The 20,574-nt window shown below is 49.8% G+C and overlaps 2 protein-coding genes across 2 annotated transcripts; both read left to right on the plus strand.

Moving 5' to 3' along the window:
* The first annotated feature begins 222 nt into the window (after positions 1–222).
* On the plus strand, positions 223–12,487 carry MLEC (malectin). The gene is made up of 5 exons (XM_005524439.3): positions 223–429; positions 3,703–3,881; positions 5,181–5,357; positions 5,517–5,574; positions 6,721–12,487. Exons 1-5 carry the CDS (start codon positions 240–242, stop codon positions 6,948–6,950), a joined length of 834 nt encoding a protein of 277 aa, XP_005524496.1. The 5' UTR covers positions 223–239; the 3' UTR covers positions 6,951–12,487.
* A 1,387-nt stretch (positions 12,488–13,874) lies between these two features.
* UNC119B (unc-119 lipid binding chaperone B) lies at positions 13,875–20,555 on the plus strand. The gene is made up of 5 exons (XM_005524440.3): positions 13,875–14,082; positions 14,570–14,683; positions 15,210–15,321; positions 15,527–15,699; positions 16,566–20,555. Exons 1-5 carry the CDS (start codon positions 13,875–13,877, stop codon positions 16,676–16,678), a joined length of 720 nt encoding a protein of 239 aa, XP_005524497.2. The 3' UTR covers positions 16,679–20,555.
* Positions 20,556–20,574: the final 19 nt, after the last annotated feature.

A 20,574-nucleotide genomic window follows, 5' to 3' on the forward strand; every position in this document is an offset into this window, starting at 1 on the left:
CGCCGCTCCGCCGCTATCCCCGCGCCGCTCAGCCCAACCCGCCCATCGCCGCCGCTCATTGGCCTGCCGCCTTATGAATATGCAGATACAGGCCCGCGGCCGTCTAATGGCAGGCGGGCAGTTAATTAATATTCTCGTTTCGGCGCGCGGATTGGTCGGTGCTCGCCCCGCCCCGGCAGCGGGGTAAGCCGCCCCCTGTCGGCGGCAGGAAGGGGCGGGCGCGGCGCCGGGAGCGCGACATGGTGGGCGCTGGTGCGCGCGGGGCGCCGCTGCTGCTGCCCGTGCTGCTGCTGCCGCTGCTGCTGCGGGGCGCGGCGGGCGGCATCGCCGACAGCGTCGTCTGGGCCGTCAACGCGGGCGGCGATGCCCATGTGGACGTGAACGGCATCCACTTCCGCAAGGACCCGCTCGAGGGCCGCGTGGGCCGAGGTGAGGGCGGGAGACACGCCGCGGCCGCGGGGTTTCGGCGGGACAGCCCGCGGGGGCCCGCTCCGCTCCGCTCCGGCTGCGAGGCCCCGCTGTGCCGGCGGGGTCCGGGACCCGCGCGTCCCCGGCGCCGTCCTGCCCGCAGCAGCCCCGGCGGGTCTGTGGGTGTCCCCGCAGGACGGCGGGGGCTCCTCTCCCTCAGCCGCCCGGGGACGGTCGTGGCCCGAAGGCAGCGCCGGCACTTGTCACCAGCGGGACTGCGGCCACGCTCGTCCTCCCGCCGGGCCCGGCTGGAACCGCATTCACCGTCCCCGTGACTGTGCGAGCCCGGGGCTCCAGAGGCGGCGGGATGAGCCCTGCGGGATGGTGTTCCTGTCCTCGGCCTGCGGGGTTGTGTAATGCCGAAGGGGAAGTGGCTCCGCGAGGGTTGGAGTGGGAAAGGCGGCGGGAGCGGTCAAGCTGCCAGCCGTGCCGCGTGCGCCCGACGGTCTCCTTTTCTCTCCCGTTTTCCAGTGAAGAGCCCGTGTTCCACAGCAGGATCCCCCAGTTCGCAGCCCAGTGCGCAGCGCGCTCGGTGCAGTGGGAACAAGCTTTTCCAGCCCTCTGCAGCCGGATCTGGGTCGCGCGCGATGTGGGCTGATGCTTGCAGCATTCTGGTCCCGACAGCGAAGAGCACAGGCTGCTCGCTGGAGCCCGGTGCTGGGCCCGGCACAGGGAAGGTGCAGCCGGCTGCTCTGCTCCATGCCTCAGTCGTGGCTGGGTGTTCAAGGGCAGGGACATGAGCAGAAGTAGAGGCAGATGGGAAATCATCGGCTGGTCTAACTACCAAGTCAGTAAAATCTTCAGCCTACTCTTTAGGACAGGATGAAGAACTAACTGCACTTGTGTTACCTTTTCCTACTCTCTCCAAGACCACCACAGTTTGAATTGTGCATGTTTTTGATAATTGGTGTACCAAAACATAGTAGATTCACTAATATATTGAAAAACTAGTTGTGCTGAGCTGCTCTGCTGTTGGTTAGAAGCGAGTGGTGGAATGTGGAGAAGATGAGCTCTCTGTTGACTTTTGAGTCTAACCTTTGCTGTTTCCATGTAAGATGGTGAGGATTTTCCTGTGCTATACAGCTGGAACTGCTATTGCTTACCTTGCATGAATGCCATCCCAAATGGAGAGCCTTTTGGGCACACTGGGTACAGTGGAGGTTACATTTAAATTCTGATACAGTTTTTCACACCCCCGGAAGCTGCTGCTGCAGTCACACAGGGTGCCCTCATGTCTCTAGGTCAGCTTTCCTTCATAGATCTCTCACATGCGTGACTCGAACGTCCTTGTAGACTTGAACTATTTATTTTTGGGTTGAGGAGAAAAAAGGGTCTTTTTCAAGCACATTGTGACATGCACTTTCTTTGTGGAAAGCCCATGGTGTTTTCTCTGAGCAGCAGGCTGTTACTGTAATCCTGCTTCAGCCAGTGGTGCCAGGCACAGTGGAGACTTTACCCCTTTGAGCTCTCAGCTGCCTTTCCCTCAATGGCTTTTTATTGCACCATTGTTCTTTTACTCTGGGCTCCTTTCTGTGTTGATAGACATGTAAGGGCTATAGCAGAAATGTATGGCTGACTGGGAGGAAATGACCTAGGGATAGTAATTCTGGGCTGTACTGCCTCTGGGCAATTTAAAACCTTTTTTTTTTTTTCCCAAGCCTCTGTTCAGCTGCTGTGCCCTAAAGGACTGACTGTGCTGATGGCAATTACAGTATAGGCAGGTGCCAAACAAAGTTGAGTTACAGCTTGGTGTGTACTGCTCACTCCCAGTGAGCACCCAGAGTGCTGTAAAATCCATCTTGCTTCCACAGCTCTGTCAACAGAGCTCTGACATGCAGGTGACAGGTCTTCCTCTCCAGTTACCTTCTTGGCTATTGAAGGACTTTCTTCCTATGCAGGCTTTCCTTTAATAGGAGCTGACTTCTCTGGAGTCCCTGGTTCGCTATCACTATAATCTGTAGCTGGCCAGAAATACCTGCGTGGGAGGATGGGTTAAACTTTTCACCCTCTGTATTTCTGGTAGTTAGAGAATTCAGTCTTTATGCCCAAGTTTGAGTGGTAAAGAGAAGTGGAAGATTGCCTGAGCAGCTCTGTGTGAAACAGGAGACTGAGAACTGGCATTAATTTCCTCTCACTCGTTTGCATTGGCTCTGACTTTGGCAATGTGAGCTGGGTTAGTAGTTCTTGCTTTGTCTTGGCCGATGCAGTGTCTGTTCCCATGGAAATGGGGGTGGGAGAGGTAAGTGTCAGCAGAGAATTTCGTCTGGATCAACTTCTGTCTGAAGTACCAGTGGGCAGATGGTGTCCACAGTCTTTCCTCCTGCCCCTGCTTGGCTGGGGAATTGTTTGATGTGCAGCTCTGGAGCATTGTATCAGTTTGCATTTATACAGGAACCCTGATACAGTAGCATACCAAGTGGGGTTAAAGGTTTTGGAGGCTGCTGTAGAGGTGGTGAAACACTGAAAAGAGGCAAATTTTGTGATTTCTCTTATTTTGTCAGTTATTGTCCTGTTTGGACATGGTGTTTTGGCCCTTCTCAGGGGCTCTTCAGATGCCTGCAGATAGTGCCCATTTCAGCTGGGTGGCTTTGAGAACATCAGCTGATGGAGCTGCTGGTGCTCTTGAAACACTTGTCACTTTTTTGCTTCCTTCATCTCATCTTCATACTGACAGGTATTGTGGGGCTATGGTGGGAAGAAAGGGCTTTGTAAGATGCCTTCATGTTTTTCACCCTTCTGCCATTCCCCAGGTTTAGTTTGAGGGGGGTGAGTCTCTAAAACCTGATGCTATCAACTGCTAACTTCAAGTATGTTGTGTCAATGAGTCGAGTCAGTCCTATGCTAGCTGTTCTAGTTTTGTACTTGAAGTTTGAAATTTGAAAATATTGTAAAAATATTCTAGGTGTTTTCACTCTTTAAAGCAAGAGCCAATGGTCAAGTCCTTTGGCTTTGTTTTTGAAACAGGCTTTTCTTTCTGAAATGGTGCAAGTGAGCTTACTGTGTCTTAGACTGCAGCAGGTCTCCAGACTTGTTTTCCTACATTTCTTGGATTTTGGGTCTTTGGCTTCTTGTGTTTCTTCTCTGGTAGTGCTGCCACCTGGTCAGAGCAAGGTGATGGGTCTGATGGGTTGTAAGTGCTAATGCCATTTATGGAGTTAAGCACTTAAAGAATATATGAAGTGTTTCTTCCTCAGAGTGTAACCCTTCCTGTCACTCTTCTGTGCTTGAACCCAGCTTCTGACTATGGTATGAAACTGCCCATCCTGCGGTCCAACGCAGAAGACCAGATTCTCTACCAGACAGAGCGTTACAATGAGGAAACCTTTGGCTATGAAGTTCCCATCAAAGAGGAGGGTGACTATGTGCTGGTGTTGAAGTTTGCAGAGGTCTATTTTGCACAGTCTCAACAGAAGGTAAGCAATAGCTCCTTGTGTGTCTCTGATCTGAGTTCCTGGCCAAGACTGTGTGTGCCCAGGTTGCCTCTGTTACTTTACATGCTGGAGGAAAAGGAATAAGGCACTAATTGTTAACTTAGGTCTCAACCTCTCCCAGGCTCTGAACCTTCAGAGCTCTCTTCTGAAAACTTAATTACAAAGTATTCAAACAAACATGTGCAACTAAACATAACTAGCAATAGAGTTTTACAACCTGTTTAGGCTGTGCTGGCTTTGAGAAGTTTTTTTCCTTTTTCTTGAACGCTTGCTTCTGACTTGACAGCATAGTTATGCTGGAGGAAGTATTGCATAGATTGAAGCAGGGAGGTAATCTGGGTTAAATAGCCAACTCAAAACAATGTTTACAAATGTAATAAGACTTGATGCTGGTTCAGACTGATCCCAAAAGCAGAGTTAAATTCAACTGCTTTTTGCTTTTTAGAGAAGAATATTCCTTGTCCACTTTTGAAATCTCTCATGTACAGAAGTCGAAACAGAAGCAAGCAGAACTCAAAGCCCTGTGATAAATTGGGGTAGGAGTGGTTTGTGTTTTAGTCTGGCTTTCCTTTGATTCCATCAGCTTCTTTAGGGCTGATCTCCTTAAGCACTGTGCTGCTTTCCTGCCAGAGAAGTATTTCAGGGAGCAGAACTGGTGGGGCTAGCTTACAGAACGGATGCAAAAAGCAGCCTCAGATTAAACTGAAGGGCTGAGGCATCTTTGGTTCCTCTTCCTTCATGTGGTTCTGCTGGGATTCCCCAGGTACCTCATGAAGTTTGAGTCATTACAGCCCCGAGGAGGACTTTCACTCTGAATTTACAGATGTGGTTAGCAGTTAAACATTTTACCTCTTTCAAACCCTGTGTTCTTCACCAGCTTGTTTCCTCTTCCTGCTGCAGGCTGTTAGTTAGAAATGGCCTCATTCCCTAGGGTGTGATGTGTCACAGCCACCCCCAGGGTGGTCAGAGCAAGTCTTCAGACAGGAGAAAAGTTGTGGAAGAGAAGCATGAATAAAACTGGGCTGTCCTCAGGCCTGAACAGCAGATGCAGGGGCTGTTTTAAAAGAAGGCAGATTTGAGGGTATTTGAAAGCATTGATAATGTTTTGGTGTCTTTACCTGGCTGCTTTTGGGCTCTTCCCAAAGGAGTGGGCCGGGACATGTTACAATGCTTTCTGGTCCTGGGTGCATAAAAAGCAGAGAGCTTTCCTGTTCTGCTCCCATTTCAACTGTCACGTGGCTGAATCTGCTCTGACCCTCTGTCGTTTCTTCCACCCTGAAGGTATTTGATGTTCGCTTGAATGGCCACGTGGTGGTGAAAGACTTGGACATTTTTGACAGAGTCGGACACAGCACAGCTCACGATGAGATCATTCCCATGAGTATTAAAAAGGGGAAACTGAGTGTCCAGGGAGAAGTTTCAACATTCACAGGAAAGCTACACATTGAGTTTGTAAAGGTAATAAACTTTTCAGGGCAGAGCCTTGATCTTCCCTTTCCCCTTCTTACCCAGTCATGTGGTGCAGCTGTGTGCTGAAGGAGTAAAGGCACTGGTAGGTGGGGAGACCTTTCCTTGTCTCAGAGCTGCAGCACTGACTGCTGCCTTTGCTTTTTCTAGGGCTACTATGACAATCCGAAAATCTGTGCCCTATACATCCTGCAAGGAACAGTGGAAGGTAAGCACAGTTTCTGAGCCAGGAGGCTCTTCCCCCTTGGAGAGCAGCCTGTTGCTTCTCAGACTATGAGATCATAGCTCTTGCTGACCTACATCTGCCAAAATTGTTTCTCTTTCACTGAGTTCCCACAGAGTGCAGTTGCAGAGTGAAGTAGGTGTGTACTGTCCTCATTCTCCTCTAAGTCACAAAGCTTGTGTCATTTTGGAGTGAGAAACATCAGTTTGTTTTGGAATTTCCTGTATATGGGGTAGAGGAGAAGGGAACATGTCTGGTCAGTCTCAGCTTATAGCTACAGATAAATACCCTCTGACCTTGGATGTCAGCAGCAACCCTGCAGACAAATAATTTACAGTTATTTTAGCTAATGCTTAATTATTTCTTACCTGGAGCTTTGTTTTACCTTCTCAGCTTGAGGACAAGGCAGTGTTTTTTCCCAGATACCAGTTCCTCTGGATAGCTCTGGGGAATGCCAGAAAGGTCCTTCTTCTTTCATCACCCTCTTTGTAAGTGAGCTGGAATTGAAGCCCCTCTAGCTCCTGAACTAGGAGGGCTTAGGATCCCTGTCTGACCAAAACATCAATTTGCTTTACTATGGGATGGTCAGGTGCTGCTTGTGGCCAGGTGGCACCTGCAGCTCAGGCCCCAGGCTCAGAAGGCTGGATTTGAATGGGATTTGGCCATGCTGCTCTCACAGCTCTAGCTTTGAGGGGTACAGTGATGTGGAGTAGGACTGTTTATGCAAAGGGTTGTTCCCGTTCCTGTTTGCACCTGTATCTGCTGGTCCTGCAGGCAGCAGGTGCTTGTTCTTGACTAGATCTTACTAGCTGCAGTATCTGAATATGTGCTCTAAGTGTGCTTTTGGGTATTAACTTGTCTGTGTGACACATTCATGGTCACACACATGGAAGGATGTAGTTTTTCTACAGGCTGGATCCTTGGATGCTCTTATCTTGCAAAGAAAATAAATAGTGGTATGATCCTCTGTGGTAGAAGATATTCCTGTCTTCTGGGTTGTTGTGGTTTTGATGGGGTCTCGGGTGCCCTCTTGCTGATGTTCATGTTGGATGGGGAGGGGAGAATGAAGTGTCTCGAGTGATCTCCCAATTTACATCCTGCCTGCTTGCAACCTTTTGTCTTGTTCAACAGATGTTCCAAAATTGCAGCCACACCCAGGTCTGGAGAAAAAAGAGGAAGATGATGATGAAGATGACTATGATGATGGCTCCAGTGTCAAAAAACAGGCAAATAAGAACCGGGTTCAATCAGGCCCACGTACACCAAACCCCTATGCCTCGGACAACAGCAGCCTCATGTTTCCTATATTGGTGGCCTTTGGTGTCTTCATTCCTACCCTCTTCTGCCTCTGCCGATTGTGAGAGCAAGCCTCACAGTGCATCAGCCCAGGGGCTGGGAGGGAAGGAGTTGGACCAAATATGGTTGCTTTCAATTTCTCCATATTGTTCATAATTTAAGGGAAAAAAAAAAAAAAAAAGAGATGATTCATTTGGAATGAATAGCGGGTCCAGGTAAGAGGGAGCTTACCTTCCCCCTTCCAGCAAGCAGCAAGGCCCTCGCCTTCCCCTTTGCACCATGTGCAGCCTCTGATTCTCCCTGGGGCATCCAAGAGTGAACTGAGTCCTGGCTGGGTGTGTATTGGGCCATTGAAAGCTGATGCTACCAGTCCTGGGCCATGTCCCACACTGAGAGAAAGCCATGTGCTGTAGGATCTCTGCCTTTACTGGGTGGAATACAGTTCCTCAAGCAGGAAAGCAGTTCTTAAAACAAGGCCGGGGTACACATTTTGTCCAGGAGCGTGGAAGTGTTGTGGTGCTGTTGGGTGTCGAGTGACCGCAGAGGACATCTCAGCATCTCCCTGAATGTGTGCAACACAATGTATGGTACTCGCCTGCCTAAAGATACCAAGGCTCCAGACCAGCCTCCGTGGAGATGATCCCTTCCTAAGACTGCAAGCTGCGCCAGGAGCAGAGGGATTTATCTGGCCTGATTTGCTGCACCAGTTGGGAGAGACTTTCCTAGTCTGGCAATTGCAATGTTTGTTCCATCGCAGAGGGATTCTGCTGTAGCCTGCGAGAGGCTGACGTTGTTAGCGTCTGATCAGATGCACTTGTTTTCTGTATTGATTATGGCTTTTGTTTCCTTTAATATCCTTTTATTTTCAAAGGTTTTGTTTTAAGCCCAGTTCCTTGTTTTGCCTTTCCTAGCAAGTGACCTCTTCTTTGGAAGAAGCTGAGAATCAGGTGAACTAGAGAGGAGGTTCAGGACTTGTTCCTTAACCTTCCTAATGGTGAGCTCCCTTCTCTGTGACTCTAACCAACCTGTGCTGTAGGACAGAGCAGAGCAACCAGGTGGATGCTCCCTGTGGTCTGTCAGTCCCTCTCTTGGGACCAGCCCTGCCCATGGCAGTGAGAAGTGGAGCTGGTCAGTGTTTGCAGTGAGTGAGTTTGGCCTTTTGCATATCCAAGCCCTGTAGTGAAGGGGCAGATGTTCAACATTTCAGTCCTGCAGAGCAAGATGGTTTGTTGCCATCCAGAGATCTGGAAGTGAGCAATGCACTGGAGACAAGGTCACCTGCTTCCCCCAGGGATATTTCTGCAGGAGGCTTCTGTTTCCAAATGCAGAGCCTGTGCCTGCCTGGCAGAGGCCGAACAGAGCGAGAGCCACTGCTGCACCTTCTTTTCCAGAGCTGCAGGCCCTGAGGAACTGCCTTCTCACAATCTTGGCCTCCAACATGTTGAGCATTTCTGGTTGACCAGGAGGGAGATATTCTGTTCTGGAGCAGGATCTGTCCCAGGCAGGGTTGGATTTTTGCAGATCAGCTTTGTTGCTGCTGAGCTCTTGGCTCACAGAGTGCTTTACCTCACACTCTCTCCATTGTCCTCAGAAGTGTTGGGTCTTTCCCCGGAGCAGTGGCACTGAGCAGTGGCCTCCGTGCTGCTCTGCCTCTCTGAGCCTGCATTTTTCTAGCATTTGTTCCTGGGTTTGATCCCCTGCAGTGGCTCAGCCTTTCTTTGAGCTGAGCAGGGTCAGCAGAATTACTGAGTTTCTGGCAAGGGAGCTGGAAGAGCAGCCTTTTCTGTTCTGCTGGGCTCAGAGAGCTGAAGCCTTCGCTTCCTCTTAACCCTCAAGCTGTCATAGGAGCTGTCAGCTCAGGGGCTCCAGCGTGGAAGCTGGGGGAGGTGACAAAATGCTGCTCTCTGCAACAGTGCCACTGAACCTTGCCTTTCTGATCACATCACTGCTACAGACCTGACCCTAATTCTATATCTGTGAGCTGAAAAACAAGCAGTACCTTAATTATCTTCTCCAACTGCACAAAGGGTAGTTTGGGACAGGAGGAAGAGTCCCTGCCCCAGTTAAAGGAAAATACAGGCTTTAGAGAGAGCAGATCTTGAAGAACAAACCTTAGGATGAAAGGTGGTAAGCTTAAAGTTGTCTGCTTCATCTTCTAGCTACTGTTAAAATCCTAATACTTAGAAATCTATTATAAAATATGAGCTCTGATTTGTTCAGTGATAGTGCCTGCAGGGATTCTCCAGCACTTTTGGGATTGCTCTAACTGGATAGAAGAGACATTTAGATCTTTATCAGTTTTGAGAACCATGAACTGTGATGATTTGTTAAGCAAAGAACCTGGGGTTGAAAGCATGCGTCTCTCTAAGGAGCTGCTCTCCTCCAGGCCTTTTAGGGTGCATTTTATTTGAGCATCCTTGAAGCAAGGAATCACTTGACTTCTTGTGGCTCACGCAGTAATCTCAGCACCTTGCCTACCATGGGAGAAAGGGTGTGTTTAGATGTGCAGAAGTCAGAGACAAGTCTAGGATAGTTTATCCTGGACTCCTAGCAGCCAGGGCACCCATTTGGTGCCATCAGCTGCCCCAAGGCAGAGCTGTACAGGCTGTGATCTAGTTTGTTCCATTTGCTCAGTTCAAATGAATTTGTCTTATTTGAATAAGAATAGGAAGGAGAAATAGTTTGTCCTTCATGGCTTCAATTTAGTTGTTTTGACTCTGGTTTTATGCATCTTTCTCACTACAAGGCTGATTTCTGGGGGGTTCCTGCCCCTGTTAAGATCCTGTGAGCAGTTTCCTTCCTGGTCCATCCTCTCCAGACAGGTTTGCTTTGGAAGGAGCCTTCAAACAAAGCGTGTGGGAGCACTGAGGATGGTGGGGGATAGCCAGTCAGCACCTTGCTGGGAATACTGGAGTATACTATAGCTGGAGTACTCCAGCTCCCCTGGCCATCTGTTCAGTATCTGCAAACCAGACTCATGGGTATAATGAGGTACCTGGTCCTGACCAGGGAAAGAAAAGATAGGGCAGATATGGCAATTTTATTAAAGCTTCCACTTAATAAAGGGAAAATCACTGTCTGTGATGTTTCAGGCCTGGATCTAGCCTCAGCGTAGTGGTTTCAAAGCTTTTTTTAATTGTCCTTCAGCCCCTCCTTTAAGCCAGGCTATTGATGTCTTCTGTGTGTGTGACTACACATCTCTGACCCTTTTGAGTGTCCCAGGTGGCAGTGAACAGAAAGCCAAATGAATTCCCTTCTCTTTTTGGTGCCTTTGACTCAGGCTTTGAATAAAAGTCTATTTGAAGAAGCTTCTTTTTTTTTAAGGAGCTTCTGAGTTTTTTCTTTTTCTTTAAGGGACAGGCATTCCCTGCCCTTGAGATCAGATGGGGACTGTCTCCCTGTCCCCAGATGCCAGCTCTGGAGGTCACAGCTGAAGTAGAGAACTGCGAGCAAGTTTCTTTATTTTCAGCCCTTAAAGTCAATGGAAGAAAAGTCTAGCAGGGGATAGAAGAACTGGAAGAGCTCCTTCAGGTCTGATCTCCCCCGGAAATCTCCTGAAGGCAGGATGGAGAACTTCCAGACAGTCTGGTGCCTGGGCGTCTGTGCAGTTCAGAGCTGAGTGAGTCATGCTGGGTCCTGGTAGTTGTATGGCACTGACAGCTTCTGGGTGCAGAGTGGGGCTTGGTGGGTCCTGCAGCACCAATTTACTCACTGAGGGCTTGCCCTGTGCTGCTTAGGTCTGAACACAGCAGGGACCTGGGCCTTGTCCCTTGGCCTTTAAGTTAAAACGGGATTGCAGCGACCAGGGAGGTGTCTTGCTACAGGAACTCTGGGCTGAACAAGCCTGTTGCTGATAGAAAACAGCAGGAGGGAGAGGGCCATGAGAGCAGCTTCAGCCCTTGATGTGAGACAGATTCTGAGCAGCTGCGAAGTACCAAGTGTTTCAGGCTCTGGTGCTCAAATGTGGGAGAGATCCGTCTGCTTCTTGCATGTATGGTGGGGAGGGAAATATCCTTGCTGAGAATCCAAGGGAAATGGGAACTGGGCCAGCACTGAGCTAATTTACCTACTGGCACTTCTGCATCTCCACAACAAATGCCAAAGCCTAATACAATTCAAAGATGCTATTTTAACGTCGGCCTGGTTCCACCAGTCTGTCTCCACCGCCTGGTCCCAAATAGGCTCACGCAAATATTCTCAACGGCACAAACACACCAGGCTGGAGCTGGGAAGGCTCAGAAAACGTGATCACGCGGATGGGCCTCCTGTGCTGCACCCCTGCTTCGTGCTGCCCAGCAGGTCTGGGGCACGTGCATTCACCCTGGATCCAAGTGTATTTGACCCAGGAGTATTGTAGCATTGAAAGGTGCTGGGATGGATGGGAGAGGTGAAAGCAGGTCCATGTCTTCCGGGACTCTGGCTTGCTCAGAGTTTATTGCTGTATATTAAATACTATTTTTGGAGATTGAGGGGAAGATGAGGGTGGGGAGGGATGTGACGATGCTGTCCCCAGTCTGATTGGTGGGATGCTACTGCAGGTTATTGATAGGTTTTGATTTTTTTTCCCCAAAAAGTGCTTTATTTAAAAAAACAGAAATATCAGCAGAACAAGTGCTTTCCACCCTCCTAGAAACTCTGCTGGCTGATTAGAAAATGTGAATCATCTTTTGCAAGCATCTGAGGTTTCTGCTGAAGAGTTTGTGTGATGGAGATTTGAAGGCAAGGGGCAAAGTACAGCTTCAACCGATTTAGCTGGGAAGAGTGTGAATCTAGGAAGTGCAGGATCTCTGCCCTGGAGTTGTCCCCAGTCACACTTAATGGGGATGTGCTCTCCTGTGCTACCATGGCTGCTCTGTCACACTGTGGCAGTTTCTGAGCTGGTGTTCTGGAGCAAAGCAGTGGCTGGAAACTGGCAGGCAAGTGGGGGCTTGAACTTTTTGTGGTTTCCTCTGGGGCTTTGTGCCTTCAGGGCTTTCCCACTTGAGAAGCAGCTGGCTTAGTAAAGCAGCCCTGGAGCCTGTGAGAGCAGAGGCAGGATCAGTGCTCCATGCCAGGAGGCAGCAGCCAGGACTGTGAGAGGTGGTGGTGTTTGGTTCCCTTTGGGGTAGCAGCAGTCAGCGTTGGCACATGGTCCCACTGCTCCACAGTGCCTGGCTGTGGATGTGACCTGTGCCACTGGCATTACAGACACATCACAAACTAAAAGGTGCAGGTCTAAGTTGTCTGTAAAGGCTGAAGTAGTGTGGGGAGAAATCTCCATCTGTACGTGTCACCAGTACAAAGGGTTTTTGAGGAGGATTTTTTATTTTACTGCCCATTGCTTTCTGTTACAACAACTTGCAGTGACACTTTTTAGTTTGATTTGCAGCAAGCTTGGGCCCTAGGTGAAAAGCACAGATACCTATTTCTGATTGCATCGGCTTTGCAGGGACTAGTTTGGGGGAGATGGACATGGGGGTGGGTTATTTTATTTTTGGTACATGGTAGCAGTTTTATTTTTTAATTTTCCCAGGATGTTTGGTTGAGGGAATGTTCTGAAATCTACTGTCTGGCAGTTTAACCAGCAGTGTGCTAAAGGAAAATAAACAAAATTATATTGTCACTTGGATGAGATGGTCCCTCTTTTCTGGTGGTGGGGGCAGAGGAGCCCCCTCTGTCCTGCACCCGCGCGAGGGAGGCTGAGCCTGGCTGACTGCCAGGTAACATCTCGCTGCTGCCTCCAGTACAGCCCTGGTGATCTCTTGCCTGTTGTTTTGAGCGATTAAGTGACAATCGAATGATACAACATCCTCTTAAAAGTGCTGATATGCTTGTTGCTTCCTGCTCAGAGCCGGAGCACCAGAGAGATGTCATCTGCCTTCTGGGGCTTTGCAAACTGCCCCGCTTTGAGCTTCAAACCGTGTCAGAGAGAAAGCAGCAGCCTCGTGCTCAAGGTGCCTGCTCCTGGGCAAAGAAGGTGGTTTTCCAGAAGGCCTGGGACTGTCCTTCCTTAGGGCACAGGATGGAGGCACCAAACCCATGCAGCGAGGAGGATTTAGTAGCACTAGTGTGGGCAGGGTTTTTTGAAATAACATTTGGCTGGTAGTAGCAAGAGTGTGCTGCTCACAAGCCACAGAAAGCGCCATAAACCACTGCTCAAAATCTGCTTCTGGTCATCGTGGGCATGTTCAGTGTTGGCTGGAGTCCGAAAAGAGGATGCAGATATTTGTTGTTCCTGCCCCAGTTCCCCAGAGGGCTGGAGGTGACTCTTGGCGGCTCTTGCGTGCCTACTGCGGGCTGGTGGGCTGCCCCTCTTTGGGAGGAAACACATTCTTTCCTCCGTGTGTTGCTCCTGTGAGCCCTCCAAATGGGACCTCCCCAGTTCCTCCAGGCTGGGGCGACTCGTCCGATGTCTGCCACTGCCAGCTCCGGTGTGTGGCCATGAAACTGCCTGGGCCAGGGGCACACGGTCCTGTCGCTGTTCTGCTCCCCAGGGACAGCAGCTGGGGTGTCCCTGGGCAGGAGCATGGTGTGCCCTCCGTGGCACCCTCTTGCTGACTCTGCTGCTCCCCGAAAAGTGCTTGCCAGCGTGTCCTGAGCAGAGCAGGGCTCTCGGGGGATACCTGCTCTCTGTGTCACCGGCTGCGCTGCGGGTTCAGGCCGTGCCTTCAGAACAGGGAACCCAGGTGGCCACTGAGGGGTGACCACCGGCTCCCCGGGCGCTGCTGCAGGAGCGGGATGTGGGCTGGCAGCCGGCCGGAGGCAGCGGGAGTGGGGCCGGTTTTATTTGTTCCTTGAGTTGTTTTCTCTCAGGTAACTCAGCGTTCCCAGCCGGCCTGTCCCGCTGCGTCCCCGGCGGTGCCCGTGCGGGGCTCTTGGGTCACCCATCCTGGCGCGACCGGGGCGGGCCCTGCTGAGCTTCGGGCGCGGCATTGCCAGGCAACGGCCCCGCGCCCCGCCCCGCGCTCCCATAGCTACCGAGGCGGGCGGCGGCCATCTTGGCAGCGGCCATGAGCGGCTCCAGGGCGCGGGCGGCGGCGGCGGCGCCGGGGCCGGACAAGGAGCTGCCGCCGGGGGCCGCGGGGCCGCTCAGCCGCCTGCGGGGCCTGCGCGGATCGGCCGACGCGCCGCCACGGCAGCCCTGGACCGAGTCCGAGTTGCTGGCGCTGGAGACCGTCCGGCCCGAGCACGTCCTGGGGCTGTGCCGGGTGACGGAGAGTGAGTGCGGGCCGGTCCCCGGAGCGGCGGGGGCTCTGCCGGCCGGGCCGGGCCGGGCCTTTGGCGTGGGGAGCGGCGGGGCCCGGCCCGGCGCTGCCGCCGGGGGTCGCGGCGGCTCGGGCGCGCTGGCCCCGGTGGCTCGGGGAGCGCCCGCCGACAGCTCCCGTACAACTTCCAGAAAGTTTGGGGGCTTTTGTGCTGTTTGAGGGTTTTGATTTGTTAGAGGCTTTTTAGTTTTTTTATGTTTTTCCTCTGGGTTGCTGATCTCTGCTTTTCTGTCCCAATCGCATCCCTTTCTTGCTCTGCTACCTGGCACCTACCATGCCTTTGTTTATCACATCCTTAGTTTTGTCTTGCTTTCATGAAGCTTCTGCAAAACAACAAGCAGTACATATCTTATCGGGCTAGGGCTAACCAAAAAGGAAATAATTTGGTAAGTGGTCATGGGTGTTTTGAAATGTTACTATATTTTTTCTCTCTCTTCTAGATTATTTATGCAAACCCGAGGACAACATTTACAACATTGACTTCACCAGGTTTAAGATCCGGGACCTTGAAACTGGAACAGTTCTATTTGAAATTGCCAAGCCATCTGCTTCAGGTACAGCACACAAACATTGCAGGGAGACTAGAGAGACTCAGGGAGCTGTGAGGTTGCAATGAGATGGGAGAATGGGATGACCCATGCAAACTGAGCAGAAGGGTCTTTGGGTATATGTCCTGATGATTAGCTTTCCTTGAAGCATAGGACTGAGTTTATCTCTGCTGAGAAGCTTGTGATAAAAATGTGATTATTCTTGGATGGAAGAGAACTATTGACTGGCAAGCTTCCTTTTTGGGCTGATTATAATAGAGATTAGTTCATGTGCATTGGCAGTTGTGAGGGGGGATATCCTGTGAGTTTGAGGGAGGGGTGACTCCAGTTCTGGAGCCACCAAGGTTGGGCCAACTGTCATGGCAAGTCTTTCCTATTTTACTTTGTACCAGTATAAGTCTCGGACCACTTACTAAATGTGTTTACATTCAGTACCTAAGCAGTAGGCAGCTTGTCCAGATACACCCACCAGCCACTATCATCTCATGTGTACACTATGAGCAGAGTAACTCCAGGCTGGTGTGTTTTCTAGAGCACGATGAGGAGGATGAAGACGACAGCAGTGAACTGGATGCAAGTGCAGGTCGCTTTGTTCGGTACCAGTTCACCCCAGCATTTCTCCGTCTTCGGACTGTTGGTGCAACGTGAGTATGAGTTCATGGAAAGAAGGGAGAATGGGATGTTTACAAAGTGTTACTTGACAGTTTATAACAAAACTGGGTTGAAGACTCTAGAGAGCTTATCTTAGACTACAGATATCAAACTCTCTGTAGAGAACTCTTGTGTTGCCTCATGCCTAAGGCTCTGTTCTTCCCAGTAGCTGTTTTTTTTCCTGATTCTTCCATGCAGAGTGGAATTCACAGTGGGAGAAAAGCCAGTGTCAAACTTCCGAATGATTGAGAGACATTACTTCCGAGATCGCTTGCTGAAGAACTTTGATTTTGATTTTGGCTTCTGCATCCCCAGTAGCAGGAACACATGTGAACACATTTATGAATTCCCTCAGCTCTCAGAAGACCTTAGTAAGTACCTCCTTCACTGCACTGAGTGGTGTTTTGCTTGTGTGTGCATCTGCTCATTCTCTCCCTCTTCTTGTGAAAGAAGTTGTGACTGGGATTGAGGGGACAGGAACAGATACAGGTTCCCAGTTTAGCAGTGTGTAATCTTGTCTGAATTAGAGATTTGTGCTGCAGTCTCCTCCTTTGAAAATGAAAGCCTGAGACAACCTGTGCTAAGTCACAGGCTGCAAGAACTTATCAGAGTCACAGGGCTGACATGCCTGATGCCTCACAGTGTAGCCCAGAAGAAAACAAAACACTGAAGAAAGGCTCTTTTTATAGCCACCCATCTGTTATCTGCACTTGCTTGTTAGGGCTAGAACCTCTCGCTTTGGAACAGAACTGGCTCTTCCCTGAGGTCTGTTTTTAAGCCTGCTAAGATCTCTGCAAATACAGATTGCACAGGGTATGTTTGACCTCAGGGGGTGGATAGAGCAGAGGCACAGGGGCCCTTCTGGGACTGCCTGGCTGTGGGGAAGGTTTTGGATTTCCATCCTGCCTGTGTCCATGTGGGGAGTGCCACAAATGAGCTCCTTCTGCTTACAGACGTGATGGCTGCTCTGCTCCACTCATGGCTCTGGCAGTTTCTAAGGTTATTTTGAGTGAGGTTACTTGATTCCCCCTCTGTTTCATTTTGACAGCACTTGTCCTGTGAATAGGAAGAAAGGAAAGGGCAGGCTGCAGCCTTTGAAGTGTGCTCAGCAGAGCAGTTTGCTTCTCTTCCTTGGGTAGGGCAGAGCATCAGCCTGGTAAATCCAGTGGAGTGGCAGAGTCCTTTTTATCCTGACTGTGGCTGGCTGTTGAATGTAATGGAGCTTTCTCTTTCACAGTCCGTCTGATGGTTGAAAACCCGTACGAGACACGCTCGGACAGCTTTTACTTTGTGGACAACAAGTTGATTATGCACAACAAAGCCGACTATGCTTATAATGGAGGACAGTAATCATTCTGTCTGCTGGATGCTGTGGTGCCCTTAACCATTCCAGATGTGCAGGAGCGGACTGGAGTTGTTGTCTTGTGCAACAAGGCTTCTTGCCAAACTTTTTCTCCATGCATGAGGCTGAGAACATGAAGCAAAGATGACGGCTTCTGAAAGGAAATCTCCCTGCAACGCCTCTCTATCTGACACTCAGTGTATCCTGCCTCTCCTTCTCTGTTCCTGGCTATCTTCTGATAAACCTCGGTTAGGTCAGTGGTCTGAGGCACTCTTAGACAATTCTTGCTCTTAGTCTTTCTAGTTAGGTTGCACCTCTAGTGCTTCTGATGTTTCACCTCTTGGGTGAATATCCTTTTTCAACTGTTCAGGTTGTTTGTGTTAAGCTATTTCTTAGCAGGAAAATCTTAACCCCTTCAAGTAGCCAGTGATGCTTGAAGAGCAGATCTTTTGTTCATTTGGATAGATCATCTCTTCAGTGACAGTGGTTTTGTTTGTGGCATAGCTGACATTAATTTTTAGGGTGCATCCCAACATTCTCTGAGCAGTGCAGGAATATTCCATCTGCCTCTGGGAGCCTGAGCCACCCCTAAGAACATTTAATCTCTCTTTTGCCAGAGATTTCACTAGAAATATGAGATAGGGGGAGGAGGGGGCTGTCCCTCTGATAGCATTTCTGTTTGAGCTTTTGTGAGCAAACTGCTGAATTTTGGAGCTCAGGGGGTCAACCTTAGAGCAGAAGTTAATCTCACTATATTTACCATTTCTCCTTCTTCCCTTTGTAGGAATTTTGGCCCTTGGTACAGAATGTATCGCTTTTTAGGTGGACAGCACATTGTCAGCTTCACTGGGGTGGAGGTGTCACTCTAGTGGGGCTTGGAGGAATGTGGAAAATCACTTGAAAAATGAGTAGGAAGCAGAGCTTCCTAGGCTTCAGTCTTGTAAACCTGACCTGTCTGTCAGAGTTGCTGTGAGCAGCACCAGTTCATTTTCTTTGTTGCAGTGGAGATATTAGTAGCTAAAAGCTTCCTGGGTCAGATCACTCAGTTTTATGGAGTGGGATCCTTGGAAAGTGAGAATGTACATGGTTCTCTTTTTCATTGTTCCCATCACTGCTCTGCCTGCTCAGCTTTTATTTATGGTTTAGGAAGTCACGTTGCTGAGGTTGATACCACAGCTGTGTTTGGGATCTGGCAATGGGAGATAGCATCATGCAGTGGGAAGAGGAGGACTTGTGTCTTGCCAGTAGCTATGTTGGGGCTCACCTCCCAGTTGTGCAAAAATCTCAGCTATTAAAACCCTTTTTTGCCAGTTTTGATGTCTTTTGAGACTGGTACTTTTCCTGTCCCCGTGCTGGGCTGGGCAGTTGTGTCTCTTGTTAGAGGAGTTAGATTGTGTCTAGACTGGAGACCTTTCCTAACACTAGTTCCATTTGTTCTTGAAACAGTTAAAACCTAACTCTTTGATGGTTACCTGTTGTGTTAAGAGGGATTCAGTGTAGTTCCTGTTTTAGCAGGATTGAGTGGGGTGGACATCAGAACCTAGAGCCTGTTAATGCATAGACAGCAATAGGAAACCACTGCCTTTACTTCCAGATTAGTGAAAGCAACTTTGGCATGGAACATCAGCTGGCATCAGAGTAAGCAGTGAGAGTGTGTGGGGTAGCAGCCATGAAAGAATCTCCAGCTCTTAGGAAGATATTTAATTATGATTAACCACAACAAATGACCTGTTCTGGGTGGAGCATTAATCATGAGCAACCACAACAAATGTCTTGGGAATGTGGAGGGGCAAGGTCTGCCTGATGAGACGATGAAGAACAATTCTACCATCATCAATCCCCCCTCCAGCATCTCCACAGGCACTAATGCAATCTTGTTCAGGATCTTCAGGATTCGTTAAAGCTGCTGTTGAGGTGGAGCTCGAGTGAACACCTTCAGCAGCCCTCATGCTGTGCCTCTGAGGTGGGAAGCATTTACTTTGCTCTAAGTTAGGCAGAACTGCCTGGAAGCGTGCTTTTCATCCTGAAGTGTTCAGAAATAGTATCGGAAGAGCCTACTAGTTATTCCCCGGCAAATTTTAGCATATGGAGCTAAATTTTGCACGTAGTATAAATCCAGGTGCCTTTAAACATTACTTTTATTACACTTTCTACATGAAGCAACCTCTCTGTTTCCTTAGGAAAAACGATTCCCTCCCGTTTCCCTCGTCCCTCCAAGGCTCGTGGCCAGGGCGGGCGGACGCGGGGCGCGAGCGCCACCTAGCGGCTGCTGGCCCGCCTTGGGTCCCGGCAGGAAAAGGGAATTCCTGTCCTGGCCCATCAGCAGAGACGAGGAAACGGCACTCAAGCGGTTGCTTTCACACTGGTGAATGTGTCAGCTATTCAGCAATAAAAGGGAGAACTGGAGGAAAATCGGGAGACTCGCAGGCAGCAGCAGCACCCAGTGGTTTTTAGCTGAGTTTGTTTGCTTTGCCAAATCAGAAGGTCTTTGCCCTAAAAGCATGCTGCAGGAAAAAGGAAGTCCCTACAAGAGGGCAACTCAGCACTGAAAAAGTTGATTGTAATCCAGAGAGTCGGGGATTTCCAAACTCCTGTCCATTCTTTAGCAGTTTCCTTAGGATTCCTTTTCTCTTAGGTTCTTTCTATAAAGCCTCTTTTCTTTGTGGCAGGGATGATGTCTTTGGTAAATATGGTTTAGCAGACCAGTTTCCTTCTGAAGTATGGGCTCTGGTGTTTTAATGATGGGTCAAAGCTACTCATGCCAGTGAGCTTGGAAGAAATTCCACTGGGATCACATCCTTGACAGCTGGATGGTCAGTCCTAGCCTGCTGCTGCAGGCGTAGGAGATGCTTTCAGTGTCAGCTGGAGTTTGAGCAAGGGAAAAGGCAACAAAGACTACTTCTCTCAGGTTCTGTGCTGAGTTGGAAAAAGAAAAAGGTTGGGACCATACTGAGTTCTGCTCAAAACTTCAAAAAGAAAGGGACCAAACCCACAAACTCATAGTATGTTTTTTCCAGTATTTGTCCTCATAGTACCAGGACCTCTTTTTCTTATTTTTGAGGCAAGGACTTTGGATCCATGCCAGCAAACTTATTGGAGATTTTCATATCTTGAGTGTGGAATACATACTGCACCTTGCGAAGGAAGGTAATTTCTTGTTGTATGGACTGGGTACTTCTGTCCTTGTCCTCTCTTTTCGGTAGGAAATGTCTTCCTTTGTGTGTCTACTTGAGGATTTTCAATGTTTCTTGTTGCAGAGAAGCAGCAGCCTCTTCTCTGGTGCTTGGGGATGCTTATTCCATTATCTGAGGGTTCAGAAAGAATAAAACAAGTGTTTAGTAGTCAGAAGTGAAGGAGGAAGGTGGTGGTGAAGCATTAAGGTCCAAATGTAGCAACTCTACTTCTCAGCTCTGTGTTTCATCACAATCTTGAGCTGTTTCCCAGTCTTGTACCCTGCTGTCCTGTGACACGGAGCTACTTTGGAACTACTTTGTGCTACCCCAGAGCCTGGCTCGCTGTCGCGTGTGACCCTCGGACATAAACGCTGCCATCTCTTGTCCTTGCCGAGGACAAGGCTGAGTGATGGCAGCCTGGTGGAGTCAGCACCTCTTCCTTTGCAGCAGCAGGAAAATGAACACCAGCAAACGCCCTGTCCGCCTGCCTGGATCCCAGCGCTGTTACAGGACTCGTATTTGTATCTCTCACAGTGTGGCCTTGGGGCTGCTGGCCCGTGGACTCCTCTGTGCTGTCCCCTTCGGACCCTGCTCCCGTGGCCGTGGCAGCGCCGCGGGGCTGTCCTGGTGGTCGGGGTGTCCCCGCGGTGCCGCTGTATTTGTACCCCCGTGATTTTTGTCACCAGCAGTCGGAATAAAGGACTTTCCTTTCTTTTCCTTTATTTTCCTTT

Source organism: Pseudopodoces humilis, chromosome 20, assembly GCF_049639895.1.
Source record: "Pseudopodoces humilis isolate 2021_Gansu_Grassland_sample_001 chromosome 20, ASM4963989v1, whole genome shotgun sequence".
In the NCBI taxonomy this organism is placed as follows: domain Eukaryota; kingdom Metazoa; phylum Chordata; class Aves; order Passeriformes; family Paridae; genus Pseudopodoces; species Pseudopodoces humilis.

Excerpts from the sequence above, each read along its gene's own strand:
- MLEC (XM_005524439.3), top strand. The coding sequence starts at position 240 with ATGGTGGGCGCTGGTGCGCGCGGGGCGCCGCTGCTGCTGCCCGTGCTG. Across the intron at positions 3,882-5,180 it reads TTGCACAGTCTCAACAGAAG|GTATTTGATGTTCGCTTGAA; the intron begins GTAAGCAATAGC and ends TCCACCCTGAAG. Across the intron at positions 5,358-5,516 it reads TACACATTGAGTTTGTAAAG|GGCTACTATGACAATCCGAA; the intron begins GTAATAAACTTT and ends TGCTTTTTCTAG.
- UNC119B (XM_005524440.3), top strand. The coding sequence starts at position 13,875 with ATGAGCGGCTCCAGGGCGCGGGCGGCGGCGGCGGCGCCGGGGCCGGAC. Across the intron at positions 14,083-14,569 it reads GCTGTGCCGGGTGACGGAGA|ATTATTTATGCAAACCCGAG; the intron begins GTGAGTGCGGGC and ends TCTCTCTTCTAG. Across the intron at positions 14,684-15,209 it reads TGCCAAGCCATCTGCTTCAG|AGCACGATGAGGAGGATGAA; the intron begins GTACAGCACACA and ends TGTGTTTTCTAG.